At 42.9% G+C, this 24063-nt stretch overlaps 2 protein-coding genes across 4 annotated transcripts; both read left to right on the top strand.

Annotated features, from left to right (window-relative positions):
• Positions 1-1004: 1004 nt before the first annotated feature.
• On the top strand, positions 1005-4392 carry LOC115765808 (protein zer-1 homolog). Of its 2 annotated transcripts, XM_030709524.1 has the most exons (9): positions 1007-1516; positions 1584-2383; positions 2444-2568; positions 2863-3034; positions 3105-3266; positions 3340-3501; positions 3568-3717; positions 3775-4020; positions 4087-4392. In XM_030709524.1, exons 1-9 carry the CDS (start codon positions 1216-1218, stop codon positions 4246-4248), a joined length of 2280 nt encoding a protein of 759 aa, XP_030565384.1. In that variant the 5' UTR covers positions 1007-1215; the 3' UTR covers positions 4249-4392. The 2 variants fall into 2 exon arrangements, with proteins under 2 accessions (XP_030565383.1, XP_030565384.1); XM_030709523.1 differs by having other exon boundaries at positions 1005-1516; positions 3568-4020.
• Positions 4393-5462: 1070 nt separating this feature from the next.
• On the top strand, positions 5463-22693 carry LOC115765817 (protein rhomboid). 2 transcript variants are annotated; one of them, XM_030709539.1, is made up of 8 exons: positions 5463-5926; positions 6792-7059; positions 7128-7217; positions 7612-7635; positions 7700-7876; positions 20820-21050; positions 21125-21536; positions 21602-22693. In XM_030709539.1, the coding sequence occupies exons 2-8, from the start codon at positions 6889-6891 to the stop codon at positions 21925-21927; spliced, it is 1431 nt and encodes a 476-aa protein (XP_030565399.1). In that variant the 5' UTR covers positions 5463-5926; positions 6792-6888; the 3' UTR covers positions 21928-22693. The 2 variants fall into 2 exon arrangements, with proteins under 2 accessions (XP_030565399.1, XP_030565400.1); XM_030709540.1 differs by lacking the exons at positions 5463-5926; positions 6792-7059; positions 7128-7217; positions 7612-7635; positions 7700-7876 and adding an exon at positions 19224-19318.
• The last annotated feature ends 1370 nt before the right edge of the window (positions 22694-24063 follow it).

Below are 24063 nucleotides of genomic sequence, written 5' to 3'. Positions count from 1 at the left end.
CGACGACTGGTCGCGACTCGCGTAGCTGTTGAAAGCAAAAAAAAAAAAAGGTACACATAAAACGAAAATCTCGTTGGTCCTTTGTTTCTATGTTAATTTGTGCTAAACAATTTGTGTGTGTGTGTGTGTGTGCGTGGTGCACCTGCTGCTAGCTATGTCTACGGCAGGCACAGCTGATGGGCTCTAAATGGGTCTGTTGATGATGTTGGCCACGAATTTCTCGCTGGCCTTGCCTTGATAAGCACAGACTGGCTGTCGCACACGACGCACACGCACACCCAGCTTCCCCGCAATAACTACGCACCAATACAGGCCCAATTTTAATGCTATTGTTTGTCTATTTACATAAATACGCACATATCTGCCTACTGATTGGTATGTTTGTATGCATTTTCCAACATTTGCTTCCGTTCGTTCGTTCGCTTCAGTTTGGCGTTGCCAACTCGATCGTTGTTGTTGACTTTCGATGCGCGTCCTGTGGCCCTCACACTCAGTCGCTTTCCAACACACGCACACACACACACACACACACATACTGTTGCATTGTTTCAACTTATTACGTAATATGTCTTTGGCAGCACCCCGTTAAAAAACAATAGAACACCTTACAATCACATGTGGCATGACTTCAGCAGTTTTCAGTTTATTCTGAGCTCTTTATTTATAACCTGATAAGCTCTGCAAAGATTGATTTTGCTTTCTGGCCAGGCAGTCCTTGGCTGCTCGCTGTTAGATCCTGGGCAAATGAGTGCTTGTCAACAAAGTTGGGTTGTTATTCCTAGACATTTCTGAACACTGGCAATAAGAATCTTATTGAGAAAGAAGTAAAGTAATAACATTAATATTCTTTAATTTCTTAAACAAGATCAATTTTAAGTGTATTAATAGCTGCATACTCTAAGTTTAATCAGATTTGTATCAATTACCTTTTGTGTCGTATTCGTAAACGTTACACTGGCTGCCTTTTTTGTTTTGCCTGTGCCTACAGCTATGCCATCATGTTGGCGGTGTAGTTAATGTTTGATTTGATCAATTCGAAAATTCTAGTTTTTGTCCCCCAAGTATATCTGAAGCTGACTCATCATCATCATCTAATACCATTCCAGTTTCCCCCCTCGCCGCAGCAAACGCAACACAATTGAGTCAGGGAACGTTGGTAGCATCATTGAGTCACAGAGCAGAAGAAGACATCAGTACAAGACACATTGCCACAAGATGAGCTGCAAGGTGCGGCTTATGGAGGATGGCTCACTGGACGAGGAGCCGCTAACATTAAAGGAGATCGCTTATCAGAAGCTATGCAACAATCTGGACATATTCAGTGGATGTACGGACAGGGGTCAGCGTTCCCTGAACGCGGGCATTGTGCTCACGAATGAGATATGCGACGCGTTCCTCGAGAACTATCAGCGCTTCCACAGACCACTTGACGATAGGGTCATAAATCTGTTCAGCGATACGCGTCGCACCTCGCTGAAGATTGTCAATCTGCGCTACAGCACACTGAGCAGCATAGGTGGGTCTTATGACACAGGCTCGATTTGGATTGAATTAGTATTTACCTCTGTTTTATTGTCCTGCAGGTCTGCAGACGCTAATGCGTCACAAATTGTTTGCTTTGTCCATGTGGTATTGCGATAATATTACGGTGCAATCACATCACCTGCTGGCCCATTATGGCGATAGCCTGCGCTCATTGGAACTGGGCATCAGTTCGCATCTGTTGCAGAATGAGGAGCCCCATGAAAAGGAGCCGGTGGACTTTCAATTGACCAGCCCGCATCTGCGCCGTCTGGTGCTCAATGGCGTTGTTATGCATCATCGTCTGCAGTTTGCCCATTTGCAGGATTTGAGCCATTTGGATCTCACATCGTGCGTGCTGGCAAACTTCAGTCTGGAGGCGCTTGGCATGCTGCCCAACCTGCACACGCTCATACTGTTCAATGTGTGGCCAATTGCGAACCAGCTGCATGCGATCTGCTGTCTGCGGCGACTCTGCACTCTGGACATTTCAATATCGAGCTCGGGCAACGGGCATGGCACCTATGATCTGCCCGATCAGACGCTGGTCATGCTCATGGACAACCTGCGCCATCTGACACATCTGGATATCTCCGGCACGAATTTGGCCGGCAACGGCGTCGCCACCAAGGAGTCCACCAATGCCAATACCAAGACAGAGCAACATTTTGGACCCACCGATATACCAGGGCTAGCGTCGCGCACACAGCGACCGCTGCAGTTTCTCGGCTTGTATCACACGGCGCACTGGGCTTGCAAACGTCATGACATACCCGCCCTGGAGGTGGCCGGCGATGCCAACGAGCAGCAGATACTGACAGCGGCGCGCTATTACCACGACAGGCCCGTCCTTCTGACAAGGGTGAGCACATACAAATAGTTGACAGAGTCAGCCTCTTAATTGATATACATTCGCTTGCAGGTTCTCAATGATTTGTATCATCTGTTTCGCTTTGAGAACTGCAAGGACATACACACAGCGCTGGATGTTGTGCTCTGCGCCATGGACAGGCATTTGAAGTTCAAGCATATGCAAATATCGGGCAGGTGTGTGACCTCTTTATGGCTTACTCTAGTCGAGGGTATAATTATGATTTTGCTGTGAATTTTGAAATTCTGATCAGCCGAGTTCATACTCCTCGTCCGGCTATACGTCTGTCTGTACTATATCATAAAGCTTTAATCGGAATCAGTCAAGGATTGAGTTCTTGAATGAAAAGCTTTACTACTCTTTCCACATATATATAAAATCATAATTATACAAGGGTATTTAATATTCGATCAAGTCGAATATAATGGTTCTTGTTTTGCGAATGATTTCGAAATTCGTTTTGCCGGCAGCGCTACACTGTTCTACATTGTAAAGGGTCGTGATCGTTCCAAGTTTGGCACTTTGCTGCGCAACCACATCATTCGGACGCTACTCAATGGCATGGAGATGCATCTAACGGACGACACAATGCTGAGGAATGGCTATCTGACGCTGACGCAATTCCACATGCCAGTCGATGTGGTAGGACTGCGCCTAAATCTTCAAGATTGAACAGCCCGAAACTAATTGTTAACTTATTTAATTGCCACAGCTGTTCGAGTACGAACGCCTCATTAAAATACTCCTGCATGGTGTGTCCAAAACGGAGCAGGAGGGCTTCGTTCAGCGCATTGCCATCTATCTGCTCAACACGCTCGCCTGCCAGGTGGATGGCAGACAGAAGCTTTTTCTCGGCGAGTTGGGCGTGGTCAGCGTAAGCGTATACCAACCAGATGATGTTCCATATGCAAACCATATTTAATCGAGTGTTCATTTTATATATGCAGACAATGCTGACACTGATCAAGGATCGGCTGACGCGTTCGGTGTTCGATGATGTCATGGAGGTGGCGTGGTCAACCATGTGGAATGTAACCGATGAGACTGCTATTAATTGTAAGAAATTTCTGGATGGACGCGGAATGGAGTATTTCCTTAAGTGTTTAAATGTGAGCCAGCCACAACATCATCTCAATCTAAACGATATTTTAAATGCATAATATTACCCAACGCAGACATTTCCCGATCGTGACGAGCTATTGAGAAACATGATGGGACTGCTGGGCAATGTGGCCGAGGTTAAATGGCTGCGTCCCAAACTGATGACACAGGAGTTTATAGAGGTGTTTGCGCGCCTGCTTGATTCATTGAGCGATGGCATCGAGGTGGGTCATCATGGTGGAAGACTAGCCAATGACAATGCTAACCAACTGCGCTTCCAGGTCAGCTACAATGCGGCTGGAGTGCTGGCGCACATTGCATCCGATGGCGCCGATGCGTGGACCATCAAAACGCCAACACGACAACACGTCCTCGAACGCATGGTGGCCGCCATACAGCGCTGGAACATCAAGAGCGAACGCAACATCAATTATCGCAGCTTTGAGCCCATACTGAGTCTGGTGCGCTGCTATGAGACGCCCGAATGCCAGCACTGGGCCGTCTGGGCGCTGGCCAATCTCACCCAGGTGAGTCTAAACGAATGTTGAGTGTTCTTCATTAGTGACTCATATCGCGTCTCTTATACTCCTTAGGTCTATCCGGATAAATATTGCCAGCTGGTGGAGCAGGAGAACGGCATACAGATACTGACCGAGCTGATCGAGCACGAGAGTCCCTACTGCGAAATAAAGCGCATCGCACGTCTGGTTATCGAACAGTGCGATTTGGGCATGGAGCGGATGGTGGAGGGTTAGGCCAGATGCTAGCCCTCAATGTATGCCAGAGTCTAGGATTTACTATACGAGTTTGTTGTAAAGTTTGTGTTTAAGGCAGCAGCAAGTGTTATCGTTCAGATTCTTCCTCGATTTTTATGTTTACTTCAACAAAAAAAAAAAAAACAAAAAAAAAGGCAAACAAAAACAAATTTTAAATGCGACAAAATAGGAAAAAGCTAAATGGGAGAAACATAAAAACGCGCGTGTTTGGCAAAAAGAAAAGAACGCTAAATATCTATTACATTAATTACTAGATTATATATATATACACATCTATTACGGTATATAACTATATATCATGTTGTAAGCAAACGAGCGATTTTTTTTAAGACGAGATTAAGGCCCTGTCGGAAACTGTAAATATTGTTAACAAAAAAGAAGAAGAAGAAGAGAAATGAAAAGGCAAACGAAGTAGCTGCATATTAAATAGAACCCTAATTAAATAATCCTATGCAATTGAAGTCTTTCCTGTATGTATGCCTCCTTAAAGATATATCTATATATATATATATAGGGGTATTTAGCTGTTGATATGTCTGCTCGATTTGTTTTTTATTTTTTATTCTTATTTATTAGCGTTTAAATACTTAGTTTAAGCTGTACCTTAATGTGAAACCCATTAACTTGTCCGCTTTGTGTTCAATGCAAATGTTTCGATTAGTTCCTTTCAACAATAATACTTTTTTTTCCTGTTTATTGCGTGTTCAAGCAATTTCTTCATAATATGCTTAAAGTCTAGGCTAATTAAATGTATATATGTATGCATAGATAAGTGTGTTTCGTTTTGGTTTATAGCCAGACCTTAGACTAAATACCATATATTTTATTTATGTCATTTATTTTAATGGTCTAAAATTATGAGCTAACAATTGTGCTTAAAATTTCCCTCATAGACTTGTGAACAGCTGCTCTGGGCTTCTACTCACACACACACACACACACAGACCTACGTATGCGTATGCATGTATATATACAATTTGTTAAAGCTGTGTATGTATGCAAACAAATTGCAGCAGTTGGCGAGTGTCAATTGCGTCATGGAACCAGTGTTGCCAACTGTCGCGGCAAAGAAGTAGCTAAATCCTGTGTTAAAAAGTTATTGAGATGCCAATAAGTGAATATATAAGTTAAAAATTGCACTGTTTTCAGCTGGGGTTGCTCTGCTGGCTGCTGTCGAGTGAGAAGGGGGGGGACAATTTGTGTACTTGAAATGCCAACGAGTTGAAAAGCGCACGAACATGTGGCGCATGTGCAGTTGGCAAAGCGCACAGACGCTCCCCCACACACACCCACACAACAGCTTGGAGAGCAAAGCAACCCTTCTGATATGCGCGCTCTCTCTCTCTCTGCTCTCACAAGCGACGCAGTTGTCAGTTGCCATTTTGCCGCCCGGTCGAGCGTGCGTTTTGTTTTGTTGTTGCGTGGCAAGGCAAGCACTGCGAATATAATCAAAGAAATAAACGCAATATCAAGATGTGATTACAAAAGAAGTGGACAGCGACTTCCCTATATTGTGACTTGCTTTATTTTACTGCCAAACTAAACAATCCATAAGTTTATTGAACAAAGTCAACAACAATAGTGAAAACAAAAGCCACAACAGAAACGCCTCAAACGGATTCTGCGCAGTTCGCATGGAAACGGAAGTGTGTGAAGTGTGAGTTAAGAGTGGGCAAAATAACATCAACATGAAAATGCATTCGAGTGTTGTTTGCCCGCTTTTTGCCGGCCCCTCCAAGCAACAGCACACGCAGAGCCACAGCCAAGTTGCTTCCGTTCAATAACCCTGCACAAAACTTAATAACAAAGCGCAACTCCCTTTGCCATGGGAACAGGCGCTTGTATTAAAGAAAAAAACAAAAATAAAAGTGTATTCCGGGCATGAAATAGGCTAAGGTATTGAGTACCGATTTTAGTCTATGATTAAACGGAATATCATATTTTCTCTGGCCCACGCAACGCGCTTGCTGCAATTCCAAACACGACAAATTGCAGCAAATGATGTTTGTGGGGCGAAATAAACGTAAATAAAATTTGTAAAAACTCGCGGCCTGACGGAGGCTCGAACCGCGGTTCCAATGAGAACAAAATGTTCTTTGGTGCTGCAGCTGAATGTGCTTAACCAAAACGACATCAATAAATTCAGCAGCATTTGAGCATTTCAAGCACACGAGCTGCTAGAAGAGTGAAAAGCTGGCTGCTGAAAAGCTTGCACAGTGCTTTGTGATATTAAGAATATTTGGGAATTGTTATTCATGATAGCATTTATTTCGTATTAAAATATAGTCCGATATTAAATACTCATTTCTATGTAGCACTAGTAAATGCTACATAAATTATAATAAGCAAGCAGAATAATTAATTGTCAAATTTTTAATATTGCGCGAAACTTATTTCTAAAGATCTTGTAAAATCTTTTTTTCGGAAACAGTATAAATAAGAATGGAGTTAAAAGTTTCTGATATCAGAATTTAATTTTATAAATTTATTCAACTAATTATTTTTCTGTGTTTCTTGTACAGCAGCAGCTACTCATTGCAATCACTGTCAGCTTAAATTGAAGAATAACTGAAGGCTCTTCATTGACAATCCTGGAGCGAACGACGAACACGGAACGTTATGTGGCCCAGCTCGGAGCGAGGCAGCTCGCGGGCCCTGGAGATACCCACCAGCCAGCAGAATGCAGGCGGTAGTAGTCAGCAGGAGACGCTGGCGGACATTGAGCACATATCGACAATAGCCGGATCATTGGCCTCCATTGGCACGCTCTCGCACACACAGGCGCGCTACGTGAGTGTCCTTTTTCTGTGGAACCCTTTTACCTTTATCTAGACTAATTAATTTCCTTTCATATGCAGTGCACAAATGATGCCGGTTATGATACGGAGCACACCTCATTGAACTCGGACTTTGATGAGGCTGAGCTGCGCAGGGAACTGCTCAGAGATGTAAGTTTTAATAATCTACACTCAGAGAAAAAGTCTAGTCTTACTTGCTGGAAATTCGAAAGTTTTTCTCTCTTAATTTCAAGTAGAATTCACTTTAAAATATTTTTTTAATCGAATTTATAATATTTTTGAGCGTAAAGGCTTTAAAACCTCTTGAATTGTCTACAAAGTATTTTTTACAAGCATTTCCTTACTTGAAATAAGTGAGAAGCGACTTAATTGAGTCTTGCATTTAGAAATTTCGGGTTGAAAAAAGTTCTTGAAACATTAGTTTACAAAATTTCAAATTTGTTTTGCTTCATTTAAGCTCAAAGTACTTGATTGTTTCTCTGAGTGTACCTTTTTAAATGAATTAAAAACTAACTTAAATCTTTTGATACTTTCTTCCAAACAGAAATGGAAGCTTTTATTCGATATGGTAAGTAAAAGTTAAGCAAAACTTATAAGCACACGTTTATTTATATCTATTTATTCCTTGACAGTTCGATCCGGAGGGTTTTGGCGAAATATCCGTAACCGAATTTTTGGTCGCATTGAGATCCCCCGAATTTCTATCCCAAGTGCCTATGAATAAGCGTGAACTGCTGCTGGAACGGTCCAAGAAGGCTCAGCTGCCCCATGGGCCCGGCTATGTGACGTTCCAGGACTTTGTCAACGTGGTAAGTGCATCTAAATCATATTCTCGTGTGCCCCCTGCGTGGCATCTCGTGCCGCACGAAACAAACAACAGGATTTGAGTGCAAACACAGGTGCATGCACCCATTTACCCATGTTCCATGTGCCATGTGCTGCCCCGGTTACTAAAAGTGTAGGCTCGTGCTCAAATACAAATCACAGCACGGGCGGACGGACTACTGCACTCTTGTTATGCCCTGTTTATGGAGTTAAAAAGGGGCATATTGGTTTTGTGCTGCGCTCGTGTTTAGAAGTCGTTTTCAGAGCTAGAGAGTAGAGCTTCTTGAAGGTTCCTTTGGTTTGATTGGAGTTGAGTCATCAAAATTCTTTTCTAAAGGTTTAAGACGCACTAACAGGGCTGCAAACGCAAATAGTTCCTGGTTCAAACCAACTCCCTGCCTATTGGTTCGGCTCCTGAGCCAAGACCTTCTTGAAGGTTCGTTCAGGTTGAGTCATTAAAATTCTTTTCTAACTGTTCAAGGACGCTTTACCAGGGCTGCAAACGCAAATAAAAGTTGTCGCTGGTTCAGTTCCTGGTTCAAACCAACTCCTTGCCTATTGGTTCGGCTTATGAGCCAAGAACTAGAGGCACGGTTGACCTTTTTTAAGGTAAGGTGAGCATGGTTGGAGTTAAATCATTTATCTAAATTCTTTTCCAAGTCGCATTACCAGGGCTTCAAACGCTAAGAAAAGTATTCGCTGTTTCGGTTTCTAGTTCAAACCAACACCCTGTCTATTCGTTCTGCTTGCGAACCTATCTTAGGATTTGGTTCATATTGAAACATATAAATTATAATTCCTGGTTCTCAACGTTTCCTTTCAAACTCGGCTTGTAGCGCTGGTACACTACAAACAGAGTATCTCGCCGTCGTTGCCATGTGCTTAACTTCTTTTAATTTTTGTTTGCACTGTGGCAAATGCAAAAAGTCCATTCGCACTCGCCAAATAAATGCACCTTCGTCCTGTTAGGACACGCCCTGCTGCCCGTTTGAACATTATTTACCTGGACAACAACATGGACTCTGGCGCTGTGTTGGATTAGGGCAATGTGGCTTAGTCTGAAGTTCTCGTTCTGGTCTTGGGCGAATTGCAGGATTCTCTGAGTGGTTGAGAACATTTCTTTTCAAGTCCTTTTTACTGTTTGCCATTGCCATTGACAATTCTATTGCAATTTGATTGATTCTACGCTTGATTGACACACACACACACGCACGCACAAGCACACACATTTACACACACACACATGTGCATAATGAATGTCAAGTGTGTTTTGCCCTCGCCTTGCTGCTCAATTGTTTGCTAAAGACTCCTCAAAGTCATGAATTAGCCAGGTACCCTTGTGTGTGTGCGTGTGTGTTTGTTTGTGTGTGTGCGTGTGTGTGTGTACGTAACGGTAATTGTCAATGGCACAGTTAATTCGTCTGTCCTTTGATCCAGCTCATAATGTGCCGTTGATGAGATCTGTTATGGGCATTAGCTCCTGTTTCTGGGCTCTAAACGCATTTGTCTTCAGCTATTTGTATACCCTTTAAAAATGTGCAGATGAATAGGCAATATCTGTCGATAGGATTTCTTTATGCCCTTTAAAAAATGTTTAAATAAAAAGGTCTATCGAATTTCTTACGTTTATTGCGAACTGCCTTTTGTTGAGGTTAAGTACAAAGTTATCATAATAATAACAATTTAAGATATACTTTCACTTTCGACTCTCACATTCCTAGATATATGAAGTTGAATTCAAAAATTCAACAGCTCATTCCACATAATTAAACCAGTGTACGAAACAATTGCTTTTTGAGGTTAGATACAATTTTTGAGGTTAGGTACGAACACATCTAAGAAGAATTTAAAATAGAAAACTTGAGACAACTGGAAAACTTGACTTCCGCATTTATGTCTGTTGCAACGCATATTTAACTTATTTTCCATTTTTAATAGCTCAGCCCATTCCATTATCACGTTCAGCAAATATTATAAACTTTTTTTGAGGTTAAGCACGCTAGAGTTCTAAAATTTTCAACATATGTAGCTTCTTTTCAATATAATATGCATTTGAAGTTTATATCAAATGTTCGCTGACGTTCAAAACCAGAAAATCGATAATATAACATTTTTATTGATTTTCCTGCTTTGAGGTTAGGCACGTCGATCTTGGTGCATATAAAAGCTACAGGCTATATATTTGAAATGTTGTAGTTTTATATATATACACAGTCAGATTATGTTAAACTTTTTTCTAAGACTCGCCCACCTTTTCCCCTAGATTGCATTCCAGTCCCACTTTTATTGAATACAACCCGGTTTTGTAGGAACTCGAACTCGAACTCGAGCTCGCATACATAAATCGAAAGAAGCGGGTTTTTGGTTATATTAATAGTTTTCAATGTCATCTACTAAGGAACAACAATCGAGAGCTGGGGTCTAGGTTCCTCTGGAGCACCCTTGCACCGTTGCCAGAGTGCTATCTTTGGAATCGGGCAGATCCTGTCGCTGCGTCCTTTGGTCGAGGTGTGACAGCAAGAAACACGCTTATCAGAGCCGAGAGATCTCGCCAGCAGCCTCCTAGGCCACAATATTACTACACAACATTTTTCCACTTAATTATAAATTTCAATGATTGGTTTGGCCCGAGAGCTGCCCGTCGAGGTCGTAAGGCGTAGGGCGTTCGGCCCGGTGGCTAATGTGGCTGCGGCAAGTCCTTGTTTGGGGCGCTGCTTGAATTAAAGCAGGAATGCCGACGAGACCGACAAGACCGACGACCAGGAGACGCATGTGACATGCATAATGCAATCCCGATGCCGATCCCGATGGCGACATCGATACAATGGAGATTGCCCGATGATTGCTGAATTTTTAACAAAAGCTCGCACGTGACAAATCCTTTTATGGCAGCGCAGAAGCGCTGGCCAGGGACGCAGCCGGCTGGGCACGGCTGGAGACGGAGACGGCGCCGGTGCGAGGCGAGCGACGAGGGGCAAACGTGTTGAACGTTATGACAACTCCAGGCACGAGGCTGTCGGCTGTCCTCCGTCCGTCGTCCGTCCGCCGTCGGTCGATCGTCAGCGGAGCATCTGGCCAGGGCACACATCGCACAGCAGGCGACGCCAGAACCAGTCACAGACGCAGCTGAGTCCAAGAATTTAACGGGCAAGACAATTTCAACCCGACCGCAGCACTGATGCCCTCTCTCAACAGTGAACGTTGGAGTTTTTCTCTGTTTTTTTCTGCTAGTTGAAGTGGGGCTGAAAAGACTAGGTGGTTCGGTTCATGGTTCGGAAGAATTCCTCGGCTTCGGTTCATGGTTCAAACTTATGCCGAGGATGAAGTTTCACGACTCAAATTGCATACCTGGCTGATGATTCGGTTCACGATTGGAACTTATGTCTGGCGGAAGGTTCGGCTTGTGGTTCGAAGTAGTTCCATGACTAAAGGTTCGGTTCATCGCTCAAATTTATGCCTCGGCTGAAGTTTCGGTTCAATGTTCGAAGTAAGTCGCTGGCTAAAGATTTGGTTTACAATTGGAACTGACGTCAGGCAGAAGATTTGGTTCACAATTGGAACCAACTGTTAAGTTTATGGTTCGAACTAGTTAAACGGCTTAGAGTTCGGTTCATGGCTTGAATTAAAACCTCAGCTGAAGTTTTAGTTGACGGCTCGAACTGCGAACCTGGCTGAGGATTAGGTTCACGGAACCTGCAGAAGGTTCGGTCTACGGTTCGAACTAGTTCCACAATTAAAGGTTCGGTTTGCGGTTCGAATAAAAGACTCGGCTAAAGTTTTGGTTCGCGGTGCGAACTGAGTCCCTGACTAAGGATTCGGTTCAGGGTTGGAACTGATGCCCCTGCAGAAGGTTCGGTTTATGGTTCGAATTAATGCCCCGGCTGAAATTTCTGTCAGAAGAATTGGAGAAGGTTCGCTGAAGGATTTGACTGCTTTAAAGGAAACCACTTCCAGGTTTGTTAAGCCTTTGGTTAGAAAGAGAGTTTCAGGCTTTACCCTTTAAATTAAATTGAGGATTTGATTTAACCGGCGCAACTGCAGTGGAACTCCTTGAGCTGCAGCTCAAGCTCATCAGGCATTTGCGGCATGATCGTGTGTATATAATGATTTGCACACTTGCCATTTAGCTGACCATCGAAGGGTACATGGGTTTTAATTGCAGGCTGAGCAGAAAAGAAAGAAAAAAAATGAAGAGAAGAGAAGCAGCAGGAACGCTGCGTAGAATTCTTGCATTAATCAGAAAGTCAACGGAGCTGCCAAGCATTCGATCATAAACGAAAGCAATTGGCGGCCACTCGCAAGCCGCAAGTCGCGAGTCGCCTCCATTATCATAATCAGCGGACGCAGCGCGGCTCGCAGCTGGCAGACGCCAAAAGCCTGGCCAGGCCTGGCCAGGCCAGCTGAACCTGTGCCGAGCACGCACCAAGAAATTCCAGCGGCTTGTATTGAATGGGGAATGTCTGGAGGCTGGGCGAACGGAGAGGAATGCCAAGCTGGCCAGCTGGCGATGTTTGCGATCGGGTTTATTGAATAAACATTGACCAAGCCGAGCCAGGCTGGAAGGCGGCCAGTCTGGTGGCGTCTGCTCTGCTGATTTGCAGCGCTGATAGGCGGCGGAATCAGATCAGCTGCGGACTTTGGAGCCGCAGCATCGTTTGCTAGGTGCAAAATGCCTTGCGCCTCGGACTCTGGGGATGCTAGTCATCTGGCGGCTTCGGTTCAGTTGTCCATTTGCTGCCTAGACGCGGTATTAAATCAATGCCAATCCATAAATGGTGCATACGACGCGTCGATTGTATTATTGGAATCTCTTAGCGATTTCATTATACCACAATAATATCGCAAATCGCATGAAAAACGGCCACTTTACAATGTCCAACGGCTGTCTCTCAACCAATTTCCAGCTAAACAACAACTTTAGCGGTTCGGCGACAAGGTGTGAATGTGCTCCACGCTAGTTTTCCTTTCAGGATCGAAGTTGGATCATAATTCCAGAAGCTGCCAAGACTTCTCTGCTTATTGTGACTAGTTGGTAAATCACTTGGTTAGAGCTTAGATCGAAACAGATCTTAGAAATTATTAACTCCACAAAGATGGAAAGTCCGTACTTCGGTTCCTTAACTGGTTTGTTCAAGTTTTTGAATCTAAACTTTATGCCAATTTGATTCCGTAGATCTTCCAGCAAATGCTTATCAAAGCTGCGTCCAAGATCAGACTAGCCTTAGGGTCTAGATTTCGGGTTCCACGTAGTATGTAGTATGTAATATATTATGAATTATGTAAGTGTTTGGAAATTAATCCTTAAAATACCAAGGAGTTTTCTTATACCAAATCAATTTTTGGCTAATATATATATATATATACTTTATGGGATCGCAGATGTTTGCTTCTGTCTGTTACAAAACATCATACCCTTTTTAACAATTTTTAATGGGTATAATAATAGCCCATGCTTCATCTGCTCTCTGGAAGCTTCTTTCCAGGAATCTTTTTATCTGCCGTAAATTAATTTTGCCAAAGATTGTTAATTATTATATAAAAGTCTGGAATTCTCAACGAAATTTATAAGCTCTGTCTTCTCTCTGTCTCGAATCCCTGTCTTTTCTCTGTTTCCCCAAGAAACTTTTTGTCTGTCTTAAATTAATTATGAAAAATATCTTTAACTTTATGACAATCTCCAGTCCTCGACGGTGTGTATATGTTCTGTCTTTCTCTGTTAACCAAGGATCTATCTGTTGGTCTTAAAATTGAAAAAGTTTTAATTATAAAAAAAATCCTGAGTTTTCGAAAATGATCTGTCTTACGATTCTGTTTGGTTACCATTTTCCCAGTCTCAACTTGAGCTCTGGTTTTCTTTCTTTTTTTGTCTACATAATTGATCTAGTCCCAATTGGTTTTCAGATCTTCCATGTTCGTAACAGGCACTGATACTTGCTTTTACTTAATGATATAATATTTATTTCAAGTCCATTTCGACTTAAAGAGCGTAAAGTACATAGTACTTTCTCTCCACTCCTACTGATTTCTTTCCAATTTAAGATATTGTATAGATATTTATTTCAAGTCCATTTCGACTTAAAGAGCGCAAAGTACATAGTACTTTCTCTCCTCTCCTGCTGATTTCTTTTCAATTTAAGATATTGTCATTTTTTGCTCTATTCCCATTAGGGATCATCTGTACTATCTAGAGCTTATCAGCTCTGGGTTTAACCACAAGCTGCGCTGCTTTAAGGCCAATCGATTGTGGTTTTCGTTTAGGCATAGCTCCCAGCCCACGATTATATATCCATCTATCCATTGTTGCCTGGCTTCCACACACATACACAAAAAATTGTAGAATTTTTATTTTTGCGGCTGCTCGTTTTGACTTGTGGTCCCTGCCAAGGACGTGACAATGTCAAGCAAAGCACGGGGGGCGTGGCCGGGGGGCACTCGGAGGCAGCTACAGTTGCTGCTGCCGCTGCGATGTTTGGTCAATGGTCAATTTGGCAGCAGTTTATTTTGATTGTTGTGCATCCGGAGCAAGGATAACGATGTGAGCACGAATTGGCACAGCACCAACTGCAACTGTCCACGTTCCCACAGAGACAGCCTCACACTTCTGCCGCTTTTCCAATATTTTTGCCATAGTCACGAAATGTGCTGATAACGTTTCCTAAACCCTTTTTCATCCGGCTCGTGGGTGGGTGGCTTGCGGGCGGCATTGATATCCTGCGGCCAGCACGCGCTCTGCTCTCATATCTTGGCCAAAATATAGACGCTTATGCAGTTTTTTTTTATTTGTGTGCTTTATTTTTGAGCGGCGGGGCAGCTGCAGGTGTAAATGCATTGGAATTTATTGATAACCATTTGCTGGTCACATAACCAGCGGCAGAAGCAATGGGCATACCCGGTTCATGGCTTGGTGGACTTATGCGAAGTCCTTTCGTTCTTCTGTCCGAATCCTAAGCCTGGCTTTCCATATCCATGAATGTAGGTTTTTGGCTTAGGCGCTTTTCATATCTTTTCCAATTTATATATCGTACAGTTTAATTTTTAAATAACAATTGCCCGCTTGTACTGAAGATATTGCAAAACATTTTTACATATTTTCATATACAAAATGCGGGCTACATTTGATCTCTGCCCGAAATTGGAAGCTACCAAATATGGTTAGATAAGTCCAATCTTCGGGGCCACAGCTTATTATGCTTTGGTGCTGGATCTTAAGTTTCTTTTATTTGGAAACATTGGCCTTGATTCATCAAAGTTTCACTTCGTAGTAAGAAGTAATCCGGTTCGAATTAGTTCGTTTCAAATCCAAAAGGATTTAAAGCCTTGTTAGCCACAGCCAGATAGATTAATTATAAAATCTTTTAGAGATGCAGCCAAAAATATTTCCACCAAGCTCAACAGATACTTTCTAGTCAAAGTTTAAAAGCCACAGACTTCCGCTTAAAGTTAGCCAGCCAGGCTTACATTTCTATAGTTAACCAGCAATTGCTCAAGCAAAATCTAGTCGACAGATTAAGGCTGTTATCAAACAATTCACAGAGTATTGCCACGTTCAGGGATTTGTGAGTTAGGCGTCCTGCTCCGTGTTTGTATTAGGTGCAAGCGTAGACCTCGTGCTCTGCTCATTAGTCAAGTTGAAATCAAATTAGTTGCCGCACATTGTGTAGCGACTGCTGTAATGGCCACAACTAATTATGTTGAATAAATTTTGGTATGGCCAACGCACCTGACATTTATGACGGCACTTAAAACATAGCTGGAAATGTTTGCTTTTGGGCCAAGCGGCGCGACCCAGCTCTATGGCATTTGAATTCAGTTTTTTCTTTTTTGGCAGTCGTCAAAGGTCAATGAAACAACGACATCGTGGAGCTGGCTGACCCTGTGCACTCGCTTCAAGCTCAAGTGCCTCGCATAATTGTGACGTCCGGGCGCGGGCACAGAGTGCGCATCATTAACCTGTGTGCGCCGTCGTCCGGTAATGAGACATCAAGTGCGCGCCACTCTCCTAGGACACGCGCTGGCCATGTTTACACCTTGTTGCAACAACGGCAGCTGAGCGCGCGCGCGCCCTGATTGTGCGCCATGGACGACTGCAGGGGAATGGGGCGGATGCATTGCCGTGTTTGCCGAGTGCAGTCGCTCGGAAAACTCTAAAAAGAATATTTTTGATTGTTAGTCAGTGGCAATGATATCCGATTACTAGACATACAAACCACGGGTATACATATATATATACAAGCCTGGCAGTCGCCGTTTCTGGCATTAGCGAGGGGGGGCTGCCCGCGTGCTCCTAGTTTGCCAACAATGCGTGCGCTAAGTGAAATAAAGTCTTCTTGTACTCTAGATGAGAGTATTATAAACTTCTAACTTATTGTGTTACGCATTAACAGACAAATGAAGTATTTATAATGAATTGCTTAAAATAGAATTTGTTTTCTTCTTTGAAAACCTCTTATAACTCATGGCCAATAAGACAAAGACAATGTTTATATTGTCTTTGCCACGGCCTAGTTCCCTATTTATAAGCCTAGCATAGCGCAACATACAGATGCTTTGCAGACAAGGATTGGACTAGTATATTATATAGATCACATTTGTTAGCGTCAACATCTGACTTCCAATTGACTAAATCGATCGAAAATTGAATTTCTATATGAGCCCAGTGGCGCTTTCTTATATTAAGAGTATTTCAACTTCGGCAATCCGAAAAGGAAACTATTTTTCCATGTTTTTTTTTGCTTCCACTTCCATTTCCATTTTGCCAATCTTTAGCGACGAGCTGCCAAACAATGACGTGGAGTGGCTGACTGACTGGCTGGGCTGGGCTGCCGGGCTGCCTTTGTGCCTTGCGTGTCATTCCATTTCCGCCAGCCGCCGAATCGCAAATCAAACAACGACGACAGCTGCTCCTTGGCAGCGCTTTGCATATGCACAGATCCTTGCGCATATACAAAAGGGCACACTCACAATCTTAATCTATATAGCCAGGCGTATATAGCTTTTGATTTGCAAATGTAGCGCTCCGCGCCGCGTCCCTCGCCAAGACAAAAGATGCGGCGTCAAAGGCCAAACGTCAAAGCAGCGCGCGTCTACAAGCAAATCACAAATGAAGTCTTGACATGCGTGTGCTATATACGATTCATACATACGATATACATACATATATACAGTTGTTTGTTTGTGTAGTGCAGTGTGTTTAGCTGCTGCTGCTGCTGCTGTTGCTCTGCACACAGGAAACTGCAGAAAGGTGCAAACGAACTTCCGCTCCAAATCAGTTTTCGATTTGTTGTTTAGCTTCAGCTACAGCTCCAGCTGCTCTGTAAGGTTTTTCTTTGCCGGCACGCGCTAAATTTGCACAGTTGTCGCAGCTAGCAGATGCAAAAGAAACCCGCTTGGCTTGGCTTGGCTGGCTGCTTGGCCCACATAAGAAGCTCATCAGTGGATTGGGCTAATCAATCATCATCATCCAGTACAGTAGCCAAAACGACTGAAAGGCTGATTACCTAGCAGAAGACGCCGTTGCCTTTTGGCCTATAATTAGCCAAAGTGTGCAGGAGATGGATCTGACAGCAGCAGGAGCCAGCAGCGACGGCAGGTCCTGCAAGGCAAATGTGACTTTAATGAGTAAAAATGTGATAATTAGTAGACGCCAAGAGGCCGACAAAGACAAACCGTTTGCCGCTACCTTTTCGGTAATTACACCAAAAATCATTTGTCCGGTAAATTGCGAACTGGGCGGGCGAAGCCCACAACGGCAAGAACAACAAGTGCTGCCAAATAATACAAAAGCTGTTGATTGCATTTCGGATTTACACCTGGACAAGCGATGCAAATTGAAAAAATATTGTGATTCAATTAGATGAGGCGCTTCCGTGGTCATGGCTGCTGGTCCAAGGTGTCTCTAAGCAGCTGGCCAAAAACAATAAATAGGCGCCGTCTTAAGCTGGCAAAATATTTGTGTGTTAATTAGGAGGCATTGGAATACATATATATATATACATACATTAAAGCTCTCTGGAGCGGACTTCAGTTTTTATGGTGTCTTCGAGAGATTGCTCAAGAATCTTCAATGAATTATCAGAATTTGTATATATTTATATGGCCGATTTTGGGAAGTCTTCTTGCTGCCAATAACCTGTCAGGCTCAAGCTTCAGCGTGCCTGTCCATTATTTATACTAGTATTCAGATATCCTGCCCAGCTTTTTTATGGTCTATTGGCCTATAACCTGGCCCATAATCGTGCGGGCGGCAGTTTATAAATATTGCTTAACTGCATGGAATAAAAATGTCAACACGCTCAATGAGGGCACATAAAATGCATAATGGAGTGCACAACGTTTCGTCGCCAGCGAAGATGTCCTTTTTTGCGCATAGCCCAAGGGCTAACAAAAACACACACACACACACACACACACACACACACACACACACACACACACACAGATAGACAGAGGGTGCAACAACGTAATTCAAGGGAATTTTTTCCTAGGTGTTCCTCTATAAAGAGACGCCGCCGCCCATCTGTACCCATGTTGACCATGTCCTGGTTGTTGGCAGTCATCCGTGGTCGTGGTCGTGCCCGGGACGGAGGAGTGCGTTATATGTTTTGCGTCAATTTGTCGCTTTATGTTTGTGACCTAAAAACAACGTTGCCACACATTCAACTCGCCACTGTGAATGAAGCATAAATAGAAATGGGTAGTAATACAGTTAAGGTATCCAGCATATGTACATACACATATACCTGTGCTGGCCGCATCGTGACGTCATGCGGTGCTGGGCCGCTTGGTAATGTCATTATCAGGCCCAGGCCGCAAAAGGACGACGACGTCGGCAGTGACCAGGGCTCAATGTAATTCGCACACCCGTCGTGCATGTCACAAAACAAATGATAAACATTTTATTTGTTAGAAATTTTACGGCGGCGGCGGCAATTGGACCTATTTTGTTGTCGCCTCATCGTTTGATCTCTTGTTATGTTGGGCAAACCAGATTTATCGCAATTTCACAATGCATTTGGGTGTTCCATTGTTCTTGGCTCAAATCCTTTGTCAACAGCTAACAATTTAATACGTAGAAACGACAAATCGGAAGTAAAACATGCCCTATTTGAATTATTTCGGAAGTGTGCATAAAGAGGGGAGAGATAATGCCAATGCAACTCTGGGTGGGCAGCAAGTGGGCAACGCCGGCAAAAAAGAAAACGCAAAGCAAAGATCGCAAAGTTAAGCACATCGCGGCGGTGACGACTTCGTCAATGGGCTATATAAAAGTTGTAAATTAAATGTTTTATGTACTTGCGTTAATTGTGGCTTAAATGCAATATTGAGTATTATGTTATCGCGCTATACAAGTCGTTGAAATAATAAGTGCCGCTGGGAATTGTGTCAGTTTTATAAACTAAAAGCGCGCCAAGTTACACGTTCATTGCGTAAGTAGGCTGCAAAAATATACAAAACATGTAGATAAGATATATTTGCTTTTGTAAAATAGTTTTATTTTTCATTAAGCACGCGTTTTCAATGAAAACACAATGCCGTTATAATTGTGATTCTACGCATGCATTATGCATTTATTAGCTTATTCGTGTGTGCATGTGTGTGTGTCTGAAGCGTTGCCACCTTGCGTTTGGGTAGGAGTGTGGGAGAAGGAGAGGTTATAATATGGGCACCGCAGGCGATTCATCAATTAAAACAAATTTGATAATTACTAATATTAGACTGTCGCGCGGCTAACTAGCAGCGACACTTGTTACCTCCCACGGCACCGCCGCGCTGACCGCAACAACCATGTTGCGGTTGCGAGCGGAAGTAACTATTTTATTCGCCTTCCCTTTTGCCCATTTACTGTGCGAGCTTAATTTGTGGATTGTTTTTGCTTTGTTTGTATACCCTGTAGTTAGGCAAATGCCTAAGTGGGGTATCATACATTTTTTTTCTTTCGTAAATGTGTGTAAACAGCAAATATGGCTACTTATGAAATAAAACATGTTCATTTAGCTAGTCGGGCAATTTTGAAGTGTTTTTAATTTTTTCTTGCTTCGCATTTCGTAATCGTGAATTTTAATTGCGCGTAGGCTTCATTTGGATTTTCTTGTCTGGCTGTCGCAGTCTCAGTTTTAATTAAACACAATACACATTTTCCGCCTTTTGCAGATTTTTGTGCTGTTTTGTTGTTGTTGTTGTTGTTGTTGTTTTTGCTGTTAGTTTTTATGAGCGCGCCTTAATTGGCCCGCCCCGCGTGCATCTGATGTGAACATCTTAATTACATAATAAAAATTATTTCGTTTTGTAAGTTCCTCGGCGGTCCTAACTCTAGTTTAGTCAGTCCCTGAGTTTTTTTTTGCGTACAATCGTTTTCATAATTTTATGGCTCGTTTAGTTTTGGGGTTAAAATAAATGTTTCTGCTGATTTTGGCCGGCAGATATGTCCAATTGGAACGCGAAGAAACCTAGCGCCTGGTCCAATTGGAACACGCAGAGAGATTTATTGTGGCCGCGATTTACCTTATCTTTCGCTTTGCTTGGCTTTTGCTGCAAATAAGTGTTGAAAAATAACCTCCAAATTGTTCCAAGTCCGGAATCAGTTCCAAGCTCGACAAAAACTGGTTCATCTTATGGTTCAAAATTGATTTATTGTGGCTGCGATTTATTTTATCTTTCGTTCCGTTTGGCTTTTGCTGCAAATGTTCTAAGTCCGGAATCAGTTCCAAGCTCGACAAAAACTAGTTCATCTTATGATTCAATTGGTTCAAAGTTCGGTTCCGTCGCTTCTTATTGCATGTAATATTATGTTTTTATGGATTTCATGGATTTTCGTGATCTTCAAATTCTGCTTATTTTGGATGCGACCTCAACTATGCCAAACAGGACACACCTGTGGATAACTATATAATAACTGAATATGTGCTTGATTTTTCCGGCGTGTTGCAGATGAGCGGCAAGCGAACGCGCAGCTTTAAATGCGCGGTGCATCATCGGGATCGTGAGGTTTGCTCTGAGAACGACTTTCAGCTGGTGCTGAGCGAGCCGCCGCTCTTTAGGAAGATGGTCCATGCGGTCGCCCTGGAGGTGCTGCCGGAGGAGCGCGATCGTAAATATTATGCGGATCGCTATACATGTTGCCCGCCGCCAATTTTCATCATACTGATCACAATCGTCGAGGTGGGTTTAACAACACAACATTAACTGCCAGTCGATGGAAAACTGAATCTGGAAATCTGTATTGCAATCGACAGCTGGGCTTCTTTGTGTATCATACGCTGGCCACGGGAGAGGCGGCGCCAACGGGTCCCATACCCAGCGATTCCATGTTCATCTATCGGCCAGATAAACGGCACGAGATCTGGCGTTTTGTGCTCTATATGGTGCTGCATGCCGGCTGGTTCCATCTGGGCTTTAACGTGGTCGTTCAGCTGCTCTTCGGTCTGCCGCTGGAAATGGTGCACGGCTCGACGCGCATCGCCTGCATCTATTTCTCGGGCGTGCTGGCCGGTTCGCTGGGCACCAGCATCTTTGATCCCGAGGTGTTTCTGGTGGGTGCCAGCGGCGGTGTTTATGCCCTATTGGCGGCGCATCTGGCCAATGTGCTAATCAACTATCATCAGATGCGTTACGGCGTGGTACGCCTGGCATTTATATTAATCTTTGGTAGGGCTTGAAGTTTGTTTTGATTGTGCTGTGATTTGTGGTTCCTTAAACTTTTGCGCTTGCAGCCTCCTTTGACTTCGGTTTCGCCATCTATGCGCGCTACGCTGGAGAGGATTTGCCGCCCGGACAGTTAGCCGCCAGCCCAGCGGCCGTTTCGTATGTGGCCCATTTGGCGGGCGCCGTGGCGGGTCTAACCATCGGACTTCTGGTGCTCAAGAACTTTGAGCAGAAACTGCACGAGCAGCTGCTCTGGTGGATAGCGCTGGGCACCTACATGGCCCTGGTCGTCTTTGCCGTCGCCTTCAATGTGCTCAACGGTGTGACGCTGTTCAATATGCGCGTGGAGAAGATACGCTTCACCCAGACGTACTTTAATGACTTTCGAGTCTAGCAGAAAGAGCTCTGATGATAAGAATTATTGATTTTTGTTTTGCGATTCGTTGAAGTTTTTTTGTTATTTAGTTTATTTGTTTGCCAACTGGACAGTGAATAAGTTTATAGTTTCTATTCAATTGTTTTTGTAAGTTCATTTACTGCGTGCAATATACGTACAGACATACGACATATATATATATATATATATATATATATGCATTTGTATATAGACAATCGTCTTTTCTATACGTAATCAACGCAATTTCTCGTTCTACTCTAGGCTAGAATTTCGATATTTACATGTCTCGTTTCAAAGTACAAAATTTGGTAAAGAAAACAAAATTAAATTGAAATCGTTGAGAAAAATATGTATTTACAAGAGATCATCGGAACTGACTAGATTTATATGCTCAAGGGATTCGAAATACTCATATAAAGACTCTTTTTTCTTAGAAGTTTAAGCATAAAGCATAATCAACTTTAATTGAAAAGTTTTAGCTTTAAGAAGCCGTCAAATAAACTAGTTTAAATGCTGCTAATATATTGAAACCGAGAAAGAGTTATTCCAAATTTTCCACAATTGTCCCACTGCAGGCCTTAAATATATACAAACGATATATTTAACCCAAGACTACCTCAATTCGGTAAAGAGTAGATAAGTTAAGATGCGAATTATATTTCGGTTTCAATTAAATAGAGCATACGAAACTGCCCTTATGAAAGAATCATCACTGCCAGCTTTAGTGAATGCAACACAGCACCAACTGAATATTTATATTTGTATTTTGTACATTTTGTACATAATTGAGACTTAATAAAATAATCAGCATTAACTCGAAAGTCGTTTCTTTTCAAGAGTTAAGTTAAAGTTTTTGCGGCGTTGCCACCTGTGCCTAAAATGTAAATTGTTGACTTTTACAGCCTCTGTGGGGTCACACTGGTTATTATGACGTCACAAAAGCAGCTTTAAGCAATGTTGCCAAGTTGTTTTTTATTTTCAAAGGATTTTATGCAGACTAACATCTAAGCAAGGTAATATTGGACAAAAAACCAAAAGGACAATCACGAGCATGTTGCAGGTAAGTCGTTAAAGTTGTGCGTGCTTGATTTGATCTATATAAATATTTATGTTCATATGTCATTTCAAGACACGCAAAGTTTTTGAAAACTTCTAGTTGCGATAAAAGATCCGAACATGTATCCATCTGTATCAGAACTGTTGCCTATTCTTTGCGTGTGACAAGTGGGCGGGGGGCGTCGTGCTTTGTGTGTGAAATGCGAAAAACTGTAGAATTTTCATGACAGTTTCGTGCACGCACCTGGCACAAGGCACAACCTGCCAGCTGCTTCAACTCATCCCATTCGCTGTCAACAAAACGTTGCACCTTGGCTTTTTGCTGGCAATGTTTTCTTTTGGTTTTTTTTTTTTTGTGTTTCTGACGGCAACGTCTCACTCACAGCAGATGGCCCCCAGCTCCGTGCGCCGAAACAAACCCAAATGCGAACCAGTTCCCATTGACATGCTCGCTCCACCAGTTCACAAATCCCAACGGACACGAATTTATGTTTGTCGAGCATATTTCACCGTTAGTCATTCGTCAGACCTTGTCACCAACACACACAAAAACATAAAGGGGAGAAGTAAAAGGGCAACAAATCCAATGGAGAATGGCCAAAATGATATAAGCAAATAGAGTTTACGAATGGAGCGGAAGGACAAAAAATAGCTGACGCGCTTGCTTAGACAAAGGATTCAATTGACGCTGATTAATGCTGGGCGCAGTCATTTGTTGAAGTACACGCCCAGCTCGCGTCGGCTATAAATGGAACGAAATGGAAATGGAACAAGGAATGGGGCAATGGGCAATGAGAACTTAATGGCAATTAAAAGAATAGGGATATGAGAACACAAATTACTTTGGGCTTGAGTGTAAAACACTTGACTTTAACACTCTTGGCTAATTATTGATCAAAATGTATGTTAACATGGATCCCTCAAATACCCTTTATAGACATAGGTCAAAATTTCCCATCCCCATAACTCGGTCAAATCTCATCCGATTTCCCCGAGGTTTGGCTTTTTATGCTCAGTTTTCCCTCTTAAATAATCTGGCATTCAAATCTGACTACGTAAATTTTAGTCGAAATTCAT

Source organism: Drosophila novamexicana, unplaced genomic scaffold (genome assembly GCF_003285875.2).
Source record: "Drosophila novamexicana strain 15010-1031.04,08,12 unplaced genomic scaffold, DnovRS2.1 tig00001058-arrow-arrow-pilon, whole genome shotgun sequence".
Classification (NCBI taxonomy): domain Eukaryota; kingdom Metazoa; phylum Arthropoda; class Insecta; order Diptera; family Drosophilidae; genus Drosophila; species Drosophila novamexicana.
The sequence above is the reverse complement of the archived record's forward strand: the minus strand, read 5'-3'. Positions and strand labels throughout refer to the sequence as shown.

Bases quoted from the DNA above. Each gene is read 5' to 3' on its own strand.
- LOC115765808 (XM_030709523.1), top strand. From the start codon at position 1,216: ATGAGCTGCAAGGTGCGGCTTATGGAGGATGGCTCACTGGACGAGGAG. The intron at 2,384-2,443 runs GTGAGCACATAC...ATTCGCTTGCAG, and splicing joins GGCCCGTCCTTCTGACAAGG to GTTCTCAATGATTTGTATCA. The intron at 3,267-3,339 runs GTAAGCGTATAC...TTATATATGCAG, and splicing joins GCGAGTTGGGCGTGGTCAGC to ACAATGCTGACACTGATCAA.
- LOC115765817 (XM_030709539.1), top strand. From the start codon at position 6,889: ATGTGGCCCAGCTCGGAGCGAGGCAGCTCGCGGGCCCTGGAGATACCC. The intron at 7,060-7,127 runs GTGAGTGTCCTT...TTTCATATGCAG, and splicing joins CGCACACACAGGCGCGCTAC to TGCACAAATGATGCCGGTTA. The intron at 21,537-21,601 runs GTAGGGCTTGAA...TTGCGCTTGCAG, and splicing joins GGCATTTATATTAATCTTTG to CCTCCTTTGACTTCGGTTTC.